At 52.0% G+C, this 21,366-nt stretch overlaps 2 protein-coding genes across 13 annotated transcripts; one reads left to right on the forward strand and one right to left on the reverse strand.

Annotated features, from left to right (window-relative positions):
* Positions 1-25: 25 nt before the first annotated feature.
* LOC128907059 (ninein-like protein) lies at positions 26-19,381 on the forward strand. 12 transcript variants are annotated; one of them, XM_054195429.1, is made up of 17 exons: positions 26-193; positions 1,145-1,319; positions 1,583-1,719; positions 1,803-1,940; positions 2,210-2,348; positions 3,018-3,128; positions 3,742-3,825; positions 5,624-5,720; positions 6,217-6,359; positions 7,820-8,145; positions 11,240-11,309; positions 12,478-12,729; positions 13,764-13,976; positions 14,778-14,894; positions 14,988-15,228; positions 15,715-15,881; positions 17,922-19,381. In XM_054195429.1, exons 3-15 carry the CDS (start codon positions 1,652-1,654, stop codon positions 15,174-15,176), a joined length of 1,947 nt encoding a protein of 648 aa, XP_054051404.1. In that variant the 5' UTR covers positions 26-193; positions 1,145-1,319; positions 1,583-1,651; the 3' UTR covers positions 15,177-15,228; positions 15,715-15,881; positions 17,922-19,381. The 12 variants fall into 12 exon arrangements, with proteins under 12 accessions (XP_054051404.1, XP_054051399.1, XP_054051405.1 ...); XM_054195424.1 differs by having other exon boundaries at positions 17,947-19,381; XM_054195430.1 differs by having other exon boundaries at positions 14,988-15,219; positions 17,947-19,381.
* Positions 17,530-20,484, reverse strand: GINS1 (GINS complex subunit 1). Its single transcript, XM_054195437.1, has 7 exons — positions 20,385-20,484; positions 20,232-20,296; positions 20,052-20,147; positions 19,510-19,600; positions 18,859-18,975; positions 17,926-18,000; positions 17,530-17,664 (listed from the first exon to the last, which is right to left on the reverse strand). Exons 1-7 carry the CDS (start codon positions 20,457-20,459, stop codon positions 17,596-17,598), a joined length of 588 nt encoding a protein of 195 aa, XP_054051412.1. The 5' UTR covers positions 20,460-20,484; the 3' UTR covers positions 17,530-17,595.
* Positions 20,485-21,366: the final 882 nt, after the last annotated feature.

Genomic DNA, 21,366 nt, shown 5'->3' on the forward strand with positions numbered 1-21,366 from the left:
CGGCGTGCGCATGCGCGGCGGCGCGGTGAGTGGCGGCCAGGGGCGGCGGCGCCGGTGCGGCCTAGTCTTCGGTCACCGCAGGCCCTGGGGCTCCCTGTCCACCCCCCATCCCCGCCGTCAAAGGGCCTGCGCAGGTGTGGGCGGAAGCATCCATGCGAGCAGCCTGCGGGTAGCTGTGTTGTTTGAAGATGAGGTGGTTGGCGCCTGTTCTATGGTTGCGTCGTGGCGTGTCCCCCTTCGAAAACCTTAAGTCGATGTGTACGGGCTTGTGTTGCCCGTGTAAAAGGCCGGTATCCAGTCCCCAGGAGCACCCCAGGCTATTTGCAGCGGGAGGATGGGCTGGCTGTCAGACCGTATCACCTCTTCTGCAAGCTCAGGGCTGTCAAACAAGGGTTGGTTTGCAAACCTGAGCTCAGACCAGGCAGCTGAAGGAAACTCAGAGGTTCTCAGCAGAGACCAGAGGAGAAGGACCCATGCTTTGCTCTGCCTTGCATCAGCCAATGCCCTCTTCATCTCCATCCGTCTCATGCAGGCAGCTGGGATCCGGTTTTCACAGACCTGAATCTCTGGGTTTGCTTTTTGCGCAGAGGGTTTGGATGTGGGCATGCTGCGCCTCCATTCCCATCTGGGATTTCAGCAGGATTTCTGTGTTCCATCTTTTCCCCTTTTTCTCTTCTTCCTATAATGTTTTTTTCATCCTTGGATAGAGGGCAGATTTAACCGGCCTCCCGCTATAGGAAGCCTGGATACTTGGTTATCTTGGCTGATCTCTGAACAAACCCTTAAACTTTTGTGGGCAAAGGCTCTCTCCTGCTTGAGAAAAAACAAAATGTTGGCTGGGAGTTCCCATGTGACAGTTTTCATGAGACCCTTCGGTGCTGTATAAATTTCCAGATCGGTCTTCTTGTGAATACTGAGTTTTCATGGGTTAGTAGGGAGACCAAAGTACATGGTCTGTGCCTGTCATCCTGCTCCTTGTGGCTGCCTTAAGGGCAGCTCAGGACACCTCCCTCCTGGCAGCTTGGAGTTGTTTTTAGAACGTTATTGATGGGGGCCCTGGAGTTTCCTTTCAGTATTGAAAGTTAACCAGTTTTTCTCCGTCAGTTTTGTCCCACTGACTTACCTCCGCTGCTTTTTTCCTCAGCATCGGAGAGTGTGCAGGGAAGCAGTCCGTCCTTCTGCCCAAGCTGCTTGGACCCACATCTCTTCTCCAGCATTGGCAACGGCACTAGATTCACCAAGCCTGAATTTGTCATTCCCATCTGAGCCCTGGAAGAACTCAGAGGAGATTCTCAAGGTCTCTGGTGCTGCCTTGTCCGGTGGGTGAACTGAGCAGCAAGGCCTTTCAGCAAGCAGCTGTCGAGGGTGGAAGAAGTGCGTGTGGTCAGGTTCATGATGGGGTGGCAGGGTGTGACCACCCCAGGGCGGGGGAAGATTTGGGGTGGATGTGATCTAAGCCTAACTGTGAGATGGGGGAGGATCTTTGAAAGGCTGGAAGGTGATCAGGTGGTATAACAACAGAATTCCTGTTGGTATTGTTAGAAGAAGGAGAAAGTGATTTCAGTCTGTGCTGTCCCTGCAGAGGCTGAGTAGCAGCACAGAGGAGCAGGTGAGCCTGGCAGAGGTGCATGCAGCTTTGGACAACACACTCATGGTCCCCAGGAGCGGGCTTCAGCATGCAGCTGTCACCTCCTACGGATACAAACTGCAGTGCCTCAGGTAAGGGTGCTGCTCCCTGCAAGGAGTGCCCTTCTGTGGGGTGCGTGAGATGTGTCTTAATGCACTGCTCGCCATGCCTGCAGGATCCAGGTGAGGCAGATCGCCAGGGAGAGGGACAAGGCAAGGCTGGACTTGGAGAAAGTGGAGAGATGCTGCCTGCAGCTTGGCAGGGAGTTGGACGAGCAGTACGTCGCTCTCGAGCACACCCAGAGAAAGCTCAAGTATGAGAGGTCTTTTTCCTGGGGCAGGGAAAATGGTTTTCCTGTGGGTGCCCACAGCCTCTCTGTCCAGTTTCCCTTTGTGAATCTCCCACTTGTTTTGCCATTGTGTCAGTGACAGAGAAGTCCCTGAAGAACCCTCTGACTACTGTCCCAGCATCCCTCCAACCAAGCTCTCATCTCCTGCTTTGTGCATGCTGGGAGTGTCTGGGCCTCGTGGACATCTGAGAAATGGCTACGGGTGCCCCAAGCATGTTACTTTTTTTCCCCAGGGACGTTCAGGCAGAAATAGAAGCAAAAGAGCTGCTTTTGCAGCAAGCAATCAATCACCAAGCGAAGCTGGAGGCTGATGCACGGTTCCTCCAGGGCAAAGAGGACAGCCTGCAAGGGAGACTGAACCACACAATGAAGGTAAGAAAAACTGCCCTGGGTGAAGCATCTTCACTTCTTCAGAGGAGGCAAAGCAGAAGTGGTGACAAAGATGGCTGGTTTGTGTTCCTCTTGCTGGGAAGGGCAGGAGTTTTATGCAGAAAAAATCATGAGCCGCATCCATACTGTTGAATTAAATACAGAACTTGTTTCCTGGCTATGACATTACTAAACGCCCACGTTGCTTGTTGGGAATGGTTTGCCCTTCGTAACACCTGAACACCTGGTATGTGAAGCTAAAGTTGTGTCAGGGACCATGCCAAAAGAAGAGATGATAGTGTCCACGTGCCTGGGATTTTCCCCCACTGTTCGGTGTAGGACAGACAGAGGTAGCTCAGGATTTACTGCGTTTGTTGGCTGTGAGGGAAACCATAGTTTTGTGAAGCAGAGGTAGAGATGAGCCTGTGGGGCTGTCTTCTGCAAATCCCACTCCTATATCTGTCCTTTGGAGAGATGAGCCAAAGCCCAGCCCAGCTGGTGTGTATCAGCAGAGTGCTGTCCATAGCAGGGTCCTCTGTGAGCCGTGCTGCGTTCAGCGTACTGATGTGCCAGTTGTTTTACAGCTTCCTGCTGAAGACCTGCGACCGATGAACCCATCTTGAGATGTGAGGACCCACAACATCAAAAGAATCTTTTCCCTTTCGTCTGCAGGAGAACACACAGCTGCAAAACAAGGTCACAGAGATGGCTGAGAAGCTGGCGGCCTCTGAGAAGCTGGTGTTGGAGCTGCAGAAAGAACTCAACTGTGTTGCAAAGGACAAGGTAACCTTTCTTTCTCTGTTGTGGTTAAGCAGGAATTTTTAGGAACTCATCAAAAGATTTACCCTTTTCTATGAAATCTTACATATTTTGTGTCAGTTGTTATGGTCTCCCCCTGTTTGAACTCTCCTGCACATTAACGACAACCTGGAAAGAAAAAATACTGGCTTTTCATTTAGGCCTTTTGAAGTTTGAAAAAAGAAAGGATGAGGCAACTTTGCAATTGTAGAAAATTCTACAAATCTGCGGTCTTCAAGTGAGAACTTTAGAGTTTGGTTTCCAGAAAAGAAAAGCTTTCTTTTTCACAAGTATTGAAGTAAAGAGTTAGTTTTAGTCTCTTCTACTCCAGTGAAGCACCAGGTAAAATGGATCTGGGGAAGGAAATGAGCCTATGATCTTGTTAGCCAGTTTGGGAAAGCTAGCCTGCCTGTCATTTGGTGTCTCTCACACATGAAGAAAAATGTTTTTCTTCCTCCTTTTACATCTGACCCATCCCACCATACATTGAATCTATGGATGTAGCACCATGACTTCAGTGTTTTAGTAGAGCTTTTGCCTCTCCATTTGTAGAGGTGATAATTCCTTTGATGAGAAGTGTTTCCCTGTGCTTTTGCAGCTTGTGGAGTCTCACAGCCCAGAGCTCCCAAACCAGAACGAGTGCTTTGCAGAGATTGTCCTGGAGTACGAGCGGCAGTGCCAGGTACGGATGGGCAGCTCTCCAGCAATGCTGTCTTGAAAATACAGCTCTCATTGGCACATCTGTTGGGCACTTTGGCCTGGGGGAGAGGAAGGAGGCAGCCCTGATCAGAGTGCAGAGGAGGCGTCCCTCTTGCCTTGCTTGGAGTCCTTTGGCAGGAGGCAGGACACAGCTGTGCCCCCAGTATAGCAGCCTGTCTCCTTGCTACTGCAGCCCTTCATGGGTTGGTTCCCTTGCTGGGATACTGGCAGGGGGAAGTAGGGGTGGGTCATAAATTCCTCCCTTTCTGCCACCCTGTAGTCACAGGCCATTTTCTTTGGGAACCATGTAGCTCTGTGTATGAGGATGGACCACGCTGGGCTCTGTTGCATTTCTTCTTGAACGCAAGGAGAAAGCTGTTCTCTTTCTTTGAAAAGCTTGTTATCAGCTAAATTCTTCTATCCTTTTGTTCTTCCCTTCCTTCTCCTTGCCCCACTTTAACAACCCCTACAAAACTCGTTGCTGCTGGACTCTGCTAGAGAGTCAAGGTGAGCCAGTCCAGGTGCCTGGTGTGTGTGTGGTTCAGGCACTGGTGTTGTGTATGTTGTACCTCCTGCAGGGTGCTGTGCTCCTGCCCAGGGCTTTGGGCTCTCTGGGACATGAGTACAGCCTCATTTTCTCTTCTCTCGTTTTTAAGTGACTTGTGTATCTTGCATGTTGTGAGTTGCTGTGGGCTCTCTGCCTTGGCTCCCTAGTCCTGTGCTTATTGCATTGCTCAGTTGTTTCCAAGTGCTATGTGTAATTGGGAAATATCACTGAGTAGAGACATCAAGTCCCCCCAGCAGCAGCTGAAATCTGCATTTTCAGCAAAGCCTTTTCACGGATGCAGCAGACAGCCCCTCTTGAAGCTGCAATTAAAGGCAAACATGCTGGAGCAGTATCCAGCACAGCATTGCTCCAGGTGGCACCAGAGGGCTGAAGATGTTGCAATTGGTGCTGCAATTTTTCCTCCCATTGAGCAGCCCCAGAACTGTCCATGAGAATGCTGATGGATGGAGAGGCTCTGCCTTCAGACTTCATCTGCCCCTGTGAAGGTACTCACTCGGGTGTGTCCTTTACCGATGTTGAATTCTGTCAGCCCCGCTCCTCCTCTGCTCTCCTGTTTAGAATGGAGATCAAACAAACCGAGTTTGCGTTTGTCTAGATCTGCTGAATAATGTTTATTAATTGGGATCTTTGGAAGTATCCTAGTTCATAGTCTCTTGCAGCCCATCAGTTTCCTGTGTGGCAGCATATGGGATATAATTTGATGTTTTCTCCAAGTGGACAGTCCAGAAGGGAAGCGGGATGCTGTGGCTTCCAGTACGGGATGGAGGGTCTGAAGGGAAACAAGCAGTGGCCCAGCTCCAGACACCCACATCGAAGTAGGTCATTGCACTGGTGTGATGGCTCACAGTGTGGTGTTCAGCCATGGGACTCCTTGCTGCAGGCTAATGTTGTCAGTGAGACGGGATAAACTCTTGTGCTGGCATCTGAGGGTATCTCTGTGCAAAGCAGGCCACACAACCTGCCTTGTGCTCTGCTTACTGTGGGATCAGCACCTTCTCACCTCACTTTATTCTTTCTGCAATCTAGAAATGTTCCCTTCCAGAGCCCTGTGGGACCTACTTCACTGTAAATCCTGCTGTTGCTTTGTCTGCATACAGCAGTGCTTGTTGGCTAGCCCAGATGCCCACAGGAGTGTCTTGAGGACGTGAACACAAATCTCTGGGCTGTGTGAGGGGTCGTACTGAGATCACAATGTTTCTTGTCTCTGCTTCAGGTGCTGTGGGACCAGAACAGAGTGCTGTGGAGGGAGCTGGAAAGGCTGCGTCTCCAGCTACGGGAATGCAGGGCTGAGAGAGGGCTGCCAGGAGGAGGTAAAATGCAGGAGGGTTCCGTGCTTGTCCATCTGCTCAGCAAGAATAAGGTTCCCTCTGGACTGGAGTTTCCATGGGAGTGTGGGGTGACTTCTTGTGCCTGAGCTGCTTCTGCCAGTTCTGGCACTGGGCGGGAGGGAAGGGAAGAAGGGGGTGATGGGTGATGAGGAGGAAGGAGATGGAGGAAAGGAGGTTCTTCCAACTCGAGACCTGGTAATGGTGACCTGTGGACTAGGCAGCTGTTAGTGAACAGGTAGATTTTCACTGTTGAGGATGTTGAGGAAACACAATACAAAAAAGAGGAAGTAGCCTCAAAGTGTGGGTTGGGAGATTCAGGTTGAGCATTAGGAAAAAATTTCTGGCCCAGAGGGGCGATGCAGTCCGGGGACTGGTTGCCAGATACATGGGGACCTCCGTCTTTTGGAGTTGTATGAAGTTGACTCGATGGAGCTGCAGCCATCCTGATCAGGTCAGCCAGGCCTTTCCTGTCTTGTAGGCTTGTCCTCACAGGGCTCCTCTCTCAGAGCGTGCCGCTCTCCCAGCCCTCTGGTTCCCACTTCTGCCTGCACAGAGACATCACCCTCAATGGAGCAGCTCCAAGAGCAGCTGCGGGATCTGAAGGTGCAGCTGGAAACGAAGGTGAGGCGGGGTGGGGGGAGGTGTCCTGACCTCTTCGCACAACTGCTTGGTAAGCACCCTGCTACAGCATCGCTGGTGGGGCATCTGCTCCAGGAGGGTTGCTGGAGAGAGTTCAGGCTGAGAAGCAGGGTGGTACCTCATCTCTCTGCCGGGGTTTATTGCCTGTGCTTCCCCAGCCCGTCTTAGCTGGTAGGAGCGTTTGGAGCAGTCACTGGCTGGCAAAGGCTTTGTGGAAATCTGTGTCACCTTGCAACATGTTTGTGTGGGTCTTGCTCCTTATGGGGAACCAGAGCCACTCAGTGTTGCTGTCGCAGTAAAATCAGTGACAGGACCAAGAGAAGAAGCAGCCAGGTGTCTCCTGAGGGACTGGGGGATATCGTAGCCCTGTCTCCCTGGGCTTGCACACTTTTAACCTGCTTGTCCTAAGGTGACAGTGTGAGCCCAGCCTTCCCTTTAGACAGCAGCCAGTGTTTATGTGAGAGGCCTCAGTTTCCACCTTCACTCCTCTTTTTGCTGCTGAACTGAGAGGCTGGGGATGCTTGCTGGGTTTCCATTGCAGCACATTAAATCCTAAACTGCCACACAAGTGACAAACAGTTCAAGGAGCACAAAGCTGCTTGCAGATCTTCAGCTTGCTTCACAGTCCTGCCTTTGTGCTCATCAAATCTAGCATTTCTAGCGTTTACAGGGGAGCTGTGAAGAGTAGCAGCTACTCACCACCACATCTTGGATAAGGGACTACTCTGTGGGCTTGTCATTGTTTAACCCCAGCTGGCAACTAGGACTGTGCAGCCGTTCACTCACTCTGCCCCCCACAAGTAGGATACAAAATTGTGATGCAATACAATTGCTCACCACCTGATGAATGATTGCCAAGCCCATCCTGAGCAGCGATCACAGATTCCTGCCCCCTAGCCAACCCCCATTTATATACTGAGCATGACGTCTATGGTATGGAATGTTGCTTTGGCCAGCTGCACCTGTCTATGCTCCCTCTCAGTTTCTATGGGAAGCTGAAAAAGTCCTTGACTTAATATAAATATTACTTAGCAACAGCTAAAACAATATGTGTTATCAACATTATTCTCATACTAAACCCAAACCCTGCAGCTACTAGGAAGAAAATTTAACTCTATTCCAGCTGAAACCAGGATGAGTGTGGAGGAAGGATATGAGGAGCAGCGGTAGATGATGCCCTGGCCTCTTCCTTCTCTCCGAGGTCCTTTGCAAACAAGGAGAAAGGGGGAAACTGTGCTGCTTGCTGGGAAGAGCTGGGACCACCGATACTTGCTTGTTAGAGGCTGCTGCAGGAGACTCGTTATTGCCCTAAGTTCAGTAGGGTCTGAAGAGTGTCCCCTGTTGAGAGGGACCAATAGATTGATATGAGTCAGAGCTATTGGAGGAGAGGGGAGCTCTTGGGAGCATGGTGCTAATAGCCAAATCCTGTCTCCTCCCAACAGATAAACTATTACGAGGAGGAAATTGAGTTAATGAGGAGAAACTTTGAGAGAGAGAGGAAGAACAGTGAGGAAAGCTTCAAGGCTGAGATGCGCAAGATGGAAGACCAGAAAAGAGAGCTGGAAGAAACAGTTGCAAAGTACTGGTCTGTAATTGATAGTCTGAAAGAGCAAAAATGTGTGTGGAGCCTGGAGCTGGAGGAGAGGTTTGAGATGGAGCAGGCCAGGGTGAGACAACAGCACACCGAAGACATTCACCATCCAGGGCAGCAGCTGTACCAGGAGGGAGAAGAGCTGAGGACGCAGTGCAAGGACAGAGAGAGTCTGAGGTCTGACACTGTTCTCTTTCTGGGGCTAAGCGGGAGACTAAGGTGCATCCCCTGCTCGCACCAGAGTAGGTTGGGCTGATTTCTCACGGGGCTGGAGAGCTGCTTTAATTTGGGCTACAGCTGTTCAAAGTGAGATGTCTAAACTCCCCTTACATGAGTGGTTTTATTTCAAGATGAAGTTTCCCTGCATGTTCTACAAGCTTGTGTCAGAGACAGTGCCCAGCAAAGATTGTATCTCAAAACAGTGGTAGAAATAAGAAAGCTTTCATCAATGTTTTCTTATTATGTCTCTCTTGGTCCTTCAGCAAACCTGTCTCTATTTACTAGATCATCACAACCCGCTGTCTTAAAAGCAGCAAAAAATGGCTTAAATTTCTCTATATAGCCAAAACAGTGGCTTGTGGGAGAGTAAGGTTGTCACTAAATGGCTGTTCATCTTCCCTTCCTGTGCTTGTAGTGCCACTTTTGCAAGCTCCCCAGGGGTCAGAATGGCCTTGCAGAAGAGACTGGAGAGGAATTGGACAGGAGACTGTTGCCGGTCCATGCCTGGCCCCTCCTATTTCCCATCACACCCCACCACTGCCCCTGGACTTTCCTCCTGCCTCTTCCTTCCTGTGCCTCCCTTCACTGCCTCTTGTCAGGAGCAGAGTCCCCTTCGGCAATATGCAAGCAGAGGATTTTGCTAGGTCATTATCCTCATTGTAGAGCTGCGGAGCTGAGATATGGGGTAGGTGTGGGAGAAAGGAGATGACTTGGCTGAAGTCTGTGGCAGACCAGGGGAACAAACTCGAAAAACAGCTGTGTTACCACCATCTCTGGTGGTTGATAGTGGGCTGAATGATAGTGAGGAGCTTTGAGAGTTTTTGGAAAACATCTGATGGATGAGTCTTTGAGAAGTACAAAATGGTGTGGGAACTTTCTGTAACATTTAAGTAATTGCCTTGACTTTGCAACCTAAAGAAAACTTTGCATTGCCTCTCCATAAAAGTACGTTCTGAGGCTGGCTGAGCTTTTCAAGCTGTATTATCAAATCCATGTCAGCAAAATTTATATCTTTAGGAAAGATGCAGAGGTTGAGCATAATCAAGAGTTGTCATGGAGTGAATGCCAGCTTGAGGACAGCTGTAAGGCTTTGTTGAAGCAACACTGGTGTGAGAGGTCATTTCCTAATGATAAAGGCTCCAAGGGGAGATCTTCAGTGTGCCCAGGAAAGGCAGTAGTGGAAATAGAAGGAAAAAGACATGGTCTCTCTCTGGAGGAAGAGACAGCTAAAGGTGAGAGAGAAGGTTAAGGAGGAGCAAGTCAAGGTATGTGAGATGCTGGCTGTTGAGAAGAAAAATAGAAAAAAAAGCACCAGGATGAAATAGAAATAATGCAGAGATCATGGGGCTGATGGCTCTGATGTTGGAAGGGACAAGGTGTCTGGAGAGCTGCCCTCTGGGGGGAAAGGAGCAGGTACCCAAGATGAGCAGATAAAACAAAATCTCATGTTGCAACCTCAGCACTGAAGGAACAGAGAAGGAATGGAAAATTGTGTGATGGGTGGACCAGTGCAGAGGTCTGTTGCAGTGAATGCCACAAACTGCAATGCTGTCTTCCTTTCCAGGATGGACATTCTCCTGCACTCTCCCCCGAGGAATCTGGGTCCTGTGTGGACCTGGGGTTTAGCAGTAGCTATTTGATTGGACTGTCTGTTTAACACAGGATTGAGCTTCCTTCCCACAAATGCCAGTATTCATGGCTTCATGGGAGACTGGGAGTACCAGTAGGAGTGGAAGGATAATGAGCCAGAGAGGCTACGTTGAATTTGGAGTCATAGCTATTGTGTCCAGCACTGTAAAATCACAGAGGCCTCACAAGCAAGCTGACTTCTCCAAACGTGGCTCTATTGTAGTTGAGTGGTTGGGCTCACCACCTGGTTATCCTGTAATGAAGTCTTGGTGTCTTGATGAGCCAAATCACTTTGTTTCCACTCCTTGGCAGGCCTGCAACGTAATTTCAGCCAGCTGGATGCCACACAAGTTCAGGGTCTGATGCTCTTTGTTCTTATTCCCCTTTATTTCCCTTCCTTTGAAGACCTGCTGCTTCTCTACCAATGTCTCTTGATTGTCCCCACATAGTTTGCCTGAGTTATTGGATGGCTGTTTCTCAGATTTCTTTAATTCTTGCTGTCCTTGCAAATGAAATGTGAATAGAGCAGGGAGCCAGCATAGAATGCCAAGAGCAAACTGGGTTTTTGCATGGTTTTCTCACTCTGCTGTCTCTCCCTGCGGGGGAGAGCTGTGCCAGCTGCTGAAGGAGAACAGCTTGCTGAAAAGTCAACTTGGGAGACTCCAGCAAGAGCTGAGGCTATCAAAGGAGAAGGGCAGCGAACGCGATGAGTAAGAGAGGAGCCAGCTATGGGAGGCTGGCAAATGGGTGGATAGCTAATGATTGTAAAAGGAACAGCCACTCAAGTACATTAACCAGATTTCAGCTGGCTCCACCTGCCTTTTGTTTTCTGGTTTCTGAGCAAGCCAGCACTTTCACACCCTTCGCTCCATGCAAAAGCAGCCAGTGCTTGGGCAGCCTTGGCCAGCCAAAGGCTTGGGCAGGCCAGAGCACAGGGTCCAGAGCTGGGTTGGGGGAAGGCTGTGGGGATGGGTGTGCTGAAGGAGGAAAGGATGGGGTTCTTCACTACACAAACCTTTTGGCCAGTGGCCTGCCGCTGTCTTAGGAAGCTTGAGATAGGTACTGGGGTCCCCCACTGAGTAATAAATCCAAGGAGAGCCAGGTTTCTGGTGCAGATGGTCCTAAGAGTCTGCTAAGCTGGATCTCGCACTGTTCTTCATCCCCTGATTTTTAGGCCCCTGACAATGTTGCAGGACTTTGGATGACCCCAGCTATCAGGCCTGGGCTAGGCTGAGTCACCTGTTGGGGCAGAGACACCTGACCCGCTCCTGAATCAATTCATGACCATCTCCTTTTTGGCCTGGCTTTGCTTCCTGCTGCAGGCCAAAACCAGATGTACGGCTCCCTGAAATGGGGCCCTTCTCTTGGGGTCGTGGTTTGCTGCTCTCTGGCCTGAAGCTGATCGTATCCCTCTCCCCACCAGGAAACACGTGAGCAAGTTGGGCGGAGAGAAGGTGGAGGAGCTGGCTGAAATAGCAGAGTTAACAGCATCGGTGAGAAGTCATTAATGCTAACTGACGGGCTCCTGGCTGAAGGATTTATGAGGACAGAAACTGCACGTGCTTATAGAGGAGAACGAGAATGTTTGTTTCAAACGTTCAAACCCAGTTTTGCTTTGAAGAAACAGATTCATTTTATAGCTTGTCAAGAAGGGAAAAATTGTGTGACAAAAGCCAGTGAAGGTCTTACAGAAGGGAACGTCTTACTACAAAATCTCTACTGAGCTTGACTTATGTACTTGCACCCTTTCTCTCAGGAATTTTGCTCTCAGTCTCAAAGCCGCATGCTCACGAGCCCTTGGACGTGGCCTGGCCAGGATTGATTGCACACAACGTGGAAAAGGGTTGCAGGCTCTTAGTTCCTCACCCTGTTCCTGGAATTCCTCATTGACTGGGAACCACAACCTGGTTTTTGGACATGTCTTTTGTACTCTTCGCGGCCATCAGCTGCAGCAGGGTGGCCTTTGCTACCCCTTGCTGGCTTCAGCTGCCATTAACCTTCAGCCACAAACTGTGGCTGCCCATTGTCTGCTTTTCCTCCTTGGGAGGAAAGCTGTGTTGGTTGCCCATTTTCCTGGGAAGCTAGCAGAGGAATGGGGTGTGGGATGTGTTGCTGCCCTGCTGTTAGATGCAGGCTTTCTGCTGACATGTTATCTGTGCTGTGGTCTGGTCGGAGCACGGCCCAGAAACTGCACCTTGCTCAACATTACTGCTGGAGACAGATTCCTAGGAGCAACATCTGGGGAATGGTACCCTCTAGTGTCGATGCAGGCTGCTCTTGTAGCCCTTACTCTGCTCTTTCATCTGGTACTTTCACATGTGCACACAGACAACGTTCCCATTCATACTGTATTCTTACCAATCTTAATATTTCTGTACAGTCAGACCCCAGTCATCTCCTCCCCTGCTTTCCCTAGTGGCCTCTTCCAGGGTTATCATCTGTGTGGGTTTTCTTAGCTGGGAATGCTGTGCTTGTGCTGAGGTTTGGTCAGGCTGGGAAATGAGTGCACTTGTCCTGAGTGCCCACAAGGCCCTGCAGCAACAGTGGTGTTCCTGGGTGGGAATCCAGCGAGGACAGCATGGGACACGTTGAGTTTCTGTTTCCCCTCTTCCCACCCCAGGCCTCTGTACATTAATTGTTTTTTTTCTCAACCTTTTCCAGAGCGAAAAAAGCAAGGGGGAGGTCTCCCACCTGAATGTCAAGGTGTGTCAGCTGGGCCGTGAACTTGGAGAGCACAAGGCCAGCCACGGTGCTGGCCCTGGCACTCTCCAGCGGCAGAGCCAGAGGCTTGCGGAGGCTGAGAGGCTACGAGGAGCAGAAGCAGCCATAAGGCTGGAGCACCACCAGCAGCATGCAGCATGTTGGATGGAGACAGAGCTGCTTCGACAGCAGCTCAAGACATTGCAGGAGAAGGTGGGTGTCATTCAGTTGGTGGCAGGCTGATGAATGGTCCCTGTGATACCGGTATTGCCCTGCTTGGGGCTGTATCGGACACCTTCCCTGGGCAGAAAAGACTGTCCTCTTCCTCTTTGTGGGTGACTCCCTCCTGCTCAGATATGTCTGAGGCTAGTTCAGGTGCAGCTTGGGATGGGTCCTTGCTTACAGCTGGCCCTGTGAAGTCCCCTCTGTCCTTGTCCTGTGCAGGCTAGCTGGGCAGAGGAGATGGAGGCTGAGTGGAGGTGGCTCAAACAGGAGTGCCAGGAGCTGTGGTTCCCCATGGTTCAGCTGATAGAGGAGTGGCAGGATCAGGTAATGGCTGGGCAGAGATGACAGGGGCCAGGCAGGCCATGTCTGAGGGGAGGGAAACAAGGTGATCAGAGCAGGGGAACAAGGACCACTAAGACAGAGGAGACCAAATGTGGGAAACCTCCAAATGTATTAATAGCCCTCTCCTGCCTTCTAACCTTGGGACAGGCTCAGGGAACTGGCTTGCCAGAGTACAGCTTGCCCATGCCAGCCACCCCTAGGTAGCCCTAGGGCAAAGGTGGACCAGACCTGCTTCCTAATACAAGGCTTGCCCTTTGCTGGTGGCAGGAAGCAGAGGACTGAAGGTATTGAAGCCTAGCTTGCCTGGGATGTATCTAAGAACAAACCCAAGTGAGCAGCCCTCTGCCTCCTGCCATTGCTGCCCTTTGTGCTAGGACACCCTCCCAGAGGATCCCTCCAGCAACTCCTGCTCCTCACTGCTCAGCAAAGGGAGCATCTCTCAGCAAGGGTTTCCTAGTTTTCTCCTGCAGCTCTCAGTGTTCTTCATCCCTGGCTTTGTAGGCTGCCCAGCAAGCACCACTCCCATGGTCCTGCTGCTCTGCTGTGGCCATGCTGGTGTGAGAGCCAAGGTGGGGGTTGAGGGTGCTTCCTAATCCTCTCCCCTCACCTGCAGCAGACCCTGGCCCTGTCCCATTGCTGGCACAAAGCTGTAACCAGCTATCAGTCTTTCTGTGTTGCAGCTCTTAGAAGCCAAAGCAAGCCTGAGCTTGGCCCAGACTCGGCATGCTCTGCAGTTGCAGCAGGCTAAGACCCAGATGAGCAACATGGTGCCAAAGAAACAGTTTGAGCAGCTGCAAAACAGCCTGAGAGAGGAACAGTGCAAGGCTCAGCAGCTCCAGGAAAACCTCCACCATCAGGCTGAGCAGACGTGCAGGCAGCTGGTCAGAACCCAGGTAAGCAGGTAACTGTGGGAACTCAATCAAGGGTACTGGGGAGGGAGCACTCTAGCCTGGAAGGCAGCTGTGGCTGAAGCCACCAGAGGTTTGGGTGGAAGATGCTATATATCTAAAGCCCATGTGGAAAATGCACGTGATCTTCAAATGCAGCTGCAGTTTTAATTCCCCATGAACCCAGTCACTGCCCTGCACTCAAACAGGATCCCTCCCCACTCTAATCCACCTACCCCAGACCAGACACCTTGTGCCTAGAGGAGCAGGAGTTATCCAGGGAGACACTGTTGGATCAAGCTGGGGAAAGAAGGTTTGAGCCCTGAGGTTGTAGCCTGCACAGAGTTGGGTGGTTTTATCTCTAAGGCACTGGGCAGCAAGCTGTTGGGTTTTTGTGAGTTTGTCCTTTGTTTCAGGACACTGATTCAGTTGAACTAATCTGGGAAAAGTTGGAGCAAATTATAACCTAAGGCATTAAAACAAGCAGACACAAAACCTACATCCTAGTAAACTATGTCGCTCCCTGCGCTTTTCTGGACATGATTGAGAGAGGGGAGGCCATTGGCCTGTTTTTATAGAAGACATTGCTGGGAAATCCGTGCCTTGTCTTAAAACTGCTTGTACTGCTTTAGACCCTCGTCCCACTGCTCTTTGAATCCTGCACTCCCTTCACTGATCTCCCCCACAATCCCCTTCAGGGAGTGCGAAGGTTTGTGAGCGGGCCCTGGGGAAATGCATGTTCCAGGATTGCCAGGGGCCAGGTGAGTGCTGGGACAACGCAATGTTAGGCTTTGTTGCCCACTGCAGGAAGAACACGAGCGTCTGCTGCAGGCAGCTGTGGAGCAGGCAGAAGGGCTGGAGCATAACCTGAGGAGTGCTGAAGCTCTGCTGGCAGAGAGGGCGGCTCAGCTCAAGGACACGCAGGTGAGTGCAAGAGGGGTTAGTGCTGCGTGTCGCTGCCTGGCTGGGACCCCTGTGTAGAGATGCTGAACCTTAAGCCTCCTGTCCCTGCTGTAGGCCCAGCTCTCCAGGAACAAATTGCTGATCAAAGACCTCTGTGAGGAGAACAGGGGGTTTGCAGTGGCCCTGCAGGCAGCTGAGCTGAAGCAGAAGAGCACTGAGGAGAAGAACCAGCTGTTGGAGGAGCAAGCCTCAGCCCTGAAACAGCTCATTGGAAAAATCACGCCAGCATCTCTGAGTGGGTGATGGGGCACTCACTGTGGGAGCCCTGGTCCTGGCACTGGCCCAGGTTTGTCAGGTGCGGAAGGGGAGGTATGGCTGGGTTGGGAAATCAGCCTTGTCCTCCCTGGTCTTGCCAGGATTTTCCTGGGTAGAAAGTAGAAAAGGGAGAAACCAGCCAGTCCTTTGAGGAAATTGGTCCTATGGATAGCTGAACTGGAAGCACCAGCTTTGGTGCCTTTCTCAGTGGCAGAGTGTGCTGTTGTAAGTCAGGTCTGTCTCAGGGCAGCCATCCCACAGGAGCTGCCTGCACGCTAGTAGCGTGTTTGGTGGTGGTGTGCATGCTCCTTCTCTGTGGAGGGTTGCTGTTGGGGTCATGCTGTTATGGCTGGAAAGCCAGCGCAGGAGGGCTTGCAGGTTCCTGCATCTGTCTCACTCTGAGCGGGAAAGCTGTGTCGTGGCATTAAAATGTTTGCAATATTACAGCACCTCCTCCTGCCATCACCAGTCTGCTCTGTATTTCAGCAGCCTCCTGCAACTGTTGCTGAACTTTTATTCCCTACAGCTTGTCTTGGGCTCTAGGAGGGTCTGGCTCTCCTAAAGCTTGAGCCTAGGATCCAAACCAAGTCAGATTGTTTGGATGGAGGCACTGAGGAAAGAGCCTTCTTTCAATTTGAGCCTCCAAGGTGATCCCTACCCAGCACTGAACTTCAAAGGAGACCAGAAGATGTGGTAAGTGAACTGTGCCATCTTGCATTCCTTATTGGCCTTCACACACTGGCAGCGAGTCATGCTCTTGACAAAATAAGTTGTCTAAAAGGTTACAAAGCCAAGCATTCACATCAGCAAATACAAAGTTTATTGATCTGCCCACGGCATTACCCTCACGGAGGGTGCATTGTTATCAGTGTGCCCCTGCCGTGCTCTGTGCAGAGCAGAGGGTATTTACATGGGGCCTGTGGTTGTCACTAGCTGTGAAAGGACTCCTAGGATTTTGGGGGCATGGAGCCTACTGTATGAGAGAGACTAGACAAGCCTGACTGGATCAGGGTAGCAAAACAGAGGCCGGACGAAGTCAATACAAAGAAGAGGGCTTAAAAATAGCTCAAGAACAAAAGGGGATAAATTGGTTGCGAGTTAAAACTCAGCCACTGCCTTTAATTCCCAGCCTGCCAGGGCAGAGGGCTTCCCTGGCCCTGGGACAGTGCCAGGAGATGGCTGGAGGCTGTGACTGAAGAGACCTCCTTGATCTAGGTGTGCTGCATCTGTTGTGGTGGATGATAGCCAAGGGGCGTGAGGGAAGTTGGGCGATTACAAGGAGGGAAGCCCCAACAGAGGGTGTGGGCCATCTCAGGAAGGCTCCTGACTGGGGCAGCAACCCAGTAATGCCCCAGGCATTGATCCTGTTCCTGTATTCTTCCCTAAGATATTTGCTTTTTGGCTCCTGTCAGAGATGGGTACAAGGCAAACCTCTAGTCTTACCTAGGGCTTATGTCTTTGGAAGCATTATCTCTCAGACACTACTCAAGAGTGAGCCAGCTCCATTAGGAAAACCGCACAGGGAGAGCAGCTCTTCAGCCTTGCTCTGGTTTTGTGCTAACTGGAATCCTTAAAACCCTCTGCACCCTTTCCCACCCCTACTCCAGATAGTCCCCAGGCCCTGCAGACCAGTGCACTGGGGAAGGAGACTCTTCATACAGGGACAGAGGCATAGCCCAAGTGCCCTGGGAAAAAACCTGGGCCAGGCCCATGACCCAGACTGCAGCGCTCTTTCAACTCAGCCCCTTAAGAAACAACATTTATAGGCCTCTGGTGGGAGACAAGGCTTCATGTCTAATCCTAGAAAGAAGCTCATGCAGCCTCATCTGACACTTGGAGGAGCAGCTCCACTGAGACACCTAAATAACCAGTTGAGCATCACCCTGCAGGGTCAGGATGGGTTGGGCCAGAGAGCCAGGTTAGAGTGTTTAACAAATGCAACATTAACTCTTGAAAAACACTAAACTGAAGCAACTCTTTATTTTGCAACCATGGAGCTCTCCTGGCTTCAGGAGCCCAGTCTCTTATTCCCATGTGCACTGGGTGAATAAAGAACTGCTCCCAACAAAAATGCATTCACAAAACCTGCTTGCAGCTGCAGGGCTGGGATGACACCCCCTTCCCCACCCCTCCAGCCCCCCCAGATGCCACCCCCACCATGCTGGAGTCCTAGGCTCACTACATTACCAGTATGTACCCTTCAGTCATGAAGAGCTGGCCAATGTGGTTTGCATACTTTATATAAAGTCAGGGCTGATCTTCATGTCAGGTACCAGAGGCCGGTGGGAGGAGTGGCACGGTGCCCACTGCAGAAATGCTGAGGTGTCTGAGGTGCTGCACACACCAGAGTTCAGTCCCCATTGTGGGCAGGCCACCAAGCAAGAGTTGTTCCTCCCGTCCTGCACGCTTACGAGAGAATGTGCTCGAGGACTCCTTGTCTGATTAACTGCTCACATTTCCAGCGGGGTAAAAAGTGCTGCATAGAGACAAAGATAAAATTTCCTTAAAAGCCAGGCACAGTGGATTCGTTGCTGCACACAACCGGCTCTGTTGAGCTGTATGCCTGCTGCTGCATCCTACCAGATTAGGCAGAGCTGAACCACAGCCCCGGGCCACACAGACAGCTTGCAGCGTGAGCAAGGAGCTGTGTGTGTGCAGGAACTGTGACATGCTGGGAAGCTATGATAAGCAGAGGGATGTCAAGGGAGTGAAAGGACCACACTCTTGTCACAGGTACCTGGCTATTCTTCTTCAACAGGACAGTGGTACCATCATCGATCTCAAATTCTCCATAGTCTCTTAAACACCGCACCTGTGAAGCGGAAACGCAGTGCTCGGATCAGTGCTCTTCACGCAGAAAACACTAGACATCACTGCTGACTTACAACACGTGCCCCAGAACTGTGAGCAAGGACACATTCCTGCCCACCTGCTGGAGCCTCAACATAGGGCAGACCTGAGAATGCAAAACTGGGCCGATCCCATGGTCTGTGGGCTCTACCTGGCCTTGTCTTCCTGCCTCTGCCTGGAGCTAGAAGCACCGGCAAGAAGCCCAGCCCTCCAGAGACTGGATGAAGAGCAGCACAAGAGACAGGATCTGGGGAACAGCAACAGCATTTCCAGGAGAACCTCCCCACACACATACCAGGAGGCGTCAATCTAACAGTGAAACTGTCTTAGGGAGCGGGTTGATTGTCACTACATGGTCTTTCAAAGAGAACATCAGAACAGAGCAGTTCAACTACTGATTTCTCGCATGCTCTTGCTTTGTTGTATCAATTGTGTAAAATGATTTACAGTCTCATCTATCAGAGTCCATTTAAAATAACAACAAAGAAAACTAGTTAACAATCCTTAACATGGGAACAAGGTTTCTAGTTGATCTGAGAGTTAGTTAAGCTTCAGCAAAATGCTGCAAAAACTTCTCACTGGGATTCAGACCATTCACCCCACCCCACCAGTTCCCTGCGTAGTAGAAATGCTGTCTTTCAACAGACTTTGAGCCCTTGGTAAAAGAGGGGGTAAAATGCTGTGAGGCAGAGCATGAAGAGTAAAATGTAGAAACTTGTGGAAGCTTCGGTGCTCTCGAAGGCTTTACTCGGTGACCTGACTTGGGATGGGGGTGAAATTCTCTCTGTGAACAGACAGAAACCAGCAACCTTGCACTTACTTCGATGTACAGGCTTTTGGGAGGTTTTACGTCCTGTGTAAGGTCCAGCCCCTCCTCTCCTCCTACTGACCTCATGTAGGTAGCCAGAGACTTTTTGTACCGATTGAACCACTCCACCTGCAGACAGCAACAGTGAACCCTCAGGCAAAGCTGAATAAATGCTGAAAGACAGGTCCCTGATGGGTGACATCTAGTTTATTTGTGCTGTCAGACCGCTGTTCCCAAGTGCGTTCATGCCAGCCAAAGGTGAACACAAGCTCTTCTACAGGGAAAAACTGCCCCAGAGGCAGAGTAATCTGGAGCCAGGGTAGGACATGTGCTGCTGACATTAGCAGCTCTGTATGTTGGTCTTACAGATGCTCTCAAATGAAAGCAGCATGTGAAGACCTAGTTCTGCCGGCTGTGAGTCTGACCTTGTAAAGACCACCTGATCCTTAAAAGTGCCAAGTTATCACCTGCACTCCATATCCATTTGGGATTGTACCCACAGACAACAAATAAACAAATCAGTGTTTACAGAAAAGCATATTAAGTGTCATGTTTATAGCGGAGGAGGAGAGTCTACCCCATTTTGACTCTACTAAATAGGTAATCCATCAGGAAGAATAAGTGGAAAGAGGGGGAAGAGTTTAGGAGACAAGGCTGACTCACTTCCTCAGCTGACATGTGGAACTGGATGGTGTTTGGCAGGACACTGCCATATTCCCACCTTAGTGCTCGGATCCGCAGCAACCGGTCGTACCTGGGGGAAGAAACACGGGGCAAACCCAGCATCTTTGCTGGCAATATAGAATCACAGAATCATAGAATAGTTTGGGTTGGAAGGGACCTTAAAGATCACCTAGTTCCAACCCCCCTGCCATGTTACCCCTGGGCAACAACCCTCTCAAAGCAGAGAGCAAAACTTTGGGACATTTCACCCACCTTCCTTTAAAATATAGGATTTTTAGCCTTTACAGTAATTAAAGCTTCCAAAGAGTGGGAGGAAGCAGGGCCTTTGCTGTGTGCTAGCGTTTGGTGGTCCCAGCAACTAACACCGAGGGAGAGATACCCACAGCCACCCTGCTGCAGCACCTCCCGCAGGAACCCATGGCCTGGGCCCGAAGGCCCAGCACCCAGCGCTTGGGGACCCTGTCCTTCGGGGGCCGCACCACCGGGGATGCGCTGGAGCAGCCCGGCCCCGCCGCACTTACAGATAGGCCAGGAGGCAGCGCTGGTTTCGGAGCAGGCAGCAGTGCCGAAAACGGATGAGGAAGATCAGGTCCGTGCGTCCCGACTTCGCCTCGGACCTGAAGGAGGAGGAGCCGCGTTACAGAGGCGTGGGACGCCGCGGGGGGGGGACGAGGACACACGGGACCGGCCGCGACACTCACACGTCCGCCTGGTTGCGCTCGTACAGCGCCCGCATCTCCTCCAGAACCTGCCGCAGCCCCTCCGCCTGCAACACCGGGCACCGTCTGAGAGGGCTGCCGCCGCCGGCGGACACCCCCCCAGCTCCAGCTCCCGCTCCCCCCGGCCCCGCTCACACGGAAGGGCGGCAGGCCGCCGTCGGCGGCGCGGTGCAGCTCCCGCACCAGCCCCACCGCCCGCTCTCCCGCCATGCCGCCGCGCGCGCGGGAAAACCGCCTGCCGCCCAGCCAATGGTGGCCGGGGGGCGGGGTCGGGGCGGGGCCGCACCGCCCAGCCAATGGCGGCCGGGGGTCGGGGTCGGGGTCGGGGCGGGGCCGCACCTCCCACGGGTCCCACCCGCCGCCGTTACCTGCACCGAGTTGTGCCCGGTCTCGGCGGCGCTGCCCGGGGGGCGTTCTGCCGGGGGGCTTCTTCCGGGGGGCAGAGCCGGAGCAGACCCCCGCCCCCGTCCGAGGAAGGCCGCGGGGGGGGCTTACTTCTGCCCGCCCCGGCGCCTTGCACCAGCGAACCCCGCGGTCCTCCCGAGCACCCCTGTCCCAGGCAGGGTGGGCAGAGCTGCCGCCACCCCGGCACCCAGCCTGCGGCCCCGCCTGGAGACCCCCCCAGGACCGGGCAGAAGGAAGCGCCAGCCCTCCACCGGGGCAGGGAAAGCCGAACTCATCCCCTCTCCTCATCCACCCCAGTCCTGTGGCTCATTTGGAATTTTCACTTTTCCTGTGCCTTTTTTTTTTTTGCGCCTCCCACCCCAAGGTAACCTCTCTAGGCCAAGAGTGATGGGAGCAGCGACTGGAGGGTCCCAGCCCAGCCTTGGCTTGGAGCACGGCTACCTCTGCCTGAGGTGAGGGTGAGGGGGGCTCAGCGTCAGGATGCTGTGAGGAGCCCACCCAAAACCGTGGCATCTCTTCCTCTCCCACCATCTGGGACATCCAGGCAGTGCCTTCTACCAGCAGTGTCAAGAGTGGGGAGGCGTTACCGCAACATTTTTGGGGTCACACTGAGACCCCCAAGCGGATATGGCAAAAATTAACCCCCTCTTTAAAAAAACCCCAAAACCTGCTCCTCTGGGGTGCTGCACAGGGCTGTCTCTCTGACAGCATC

This window comes from Rissa tridactyla, chromosome 3 (genome assembly GCF_028500815.1).
Source record: "Rissa tridactyla isolate bRisTri1 chromosome 3, bRisTri1.patW.cur.20221130, whole genome shotgun sequence".
In the NCBI taxonomy this organism is placed as follows: domain Eukaryota; kingdom Metazoa; phylum Chordata; class Aves; order Charadriiformes; family Laridae; genus Rissa; species Rissa tridactyla.

Excerpts from the sequence above, each read along its gene's own strand:
- LOC128907059 (XM_054195429.1), top strand. The coding sequence starts at position 1,652 with ATGGTCCCCAGGAGCGGGCTTCAGCATGCAGCTGTCACCTCCTACGGA. Across the intron at positions 1,720-1,802 it reads TACAAACTGCAGTGCCTCAG|GATCCAGGTGAGGCAGATCG; the intron begins GTAAGGGTGCTG and ends CCATGCCTGCAG. Across the intron at positions 14,895-14,987 it reads CTCAGCTCAAGGACACGCAG|GCCCAGCTCTCCAGGAACAA; the intron begins GTGAGTGCAAGA and ends TCCCTGCTGTAG.
- GINS1 (XM_054195437.1), bottom strand. The coding sequence starts at position 20,459 with ATGGCGGGAGAGCGGGCGGTGGGGCTGGTGCGGGAGCTGCACCGCGCC. Across the intron at positions 19,601-20,051 it reads CGCTGCCTCCTGGCCTATCT|GTACGACCGGTTGCTGCGGA; the intron begins GTAAGTGCGGCG and ends TTCTTCCCCCAG. Across the intron at positions 17,665-17,925 it reads TGTTGAAGAAGAATAGCCAG|CACTTTTTACCCCGCTGGAA; the intron begins GTACCTGTGACA and ends GTCTCTATGCAG.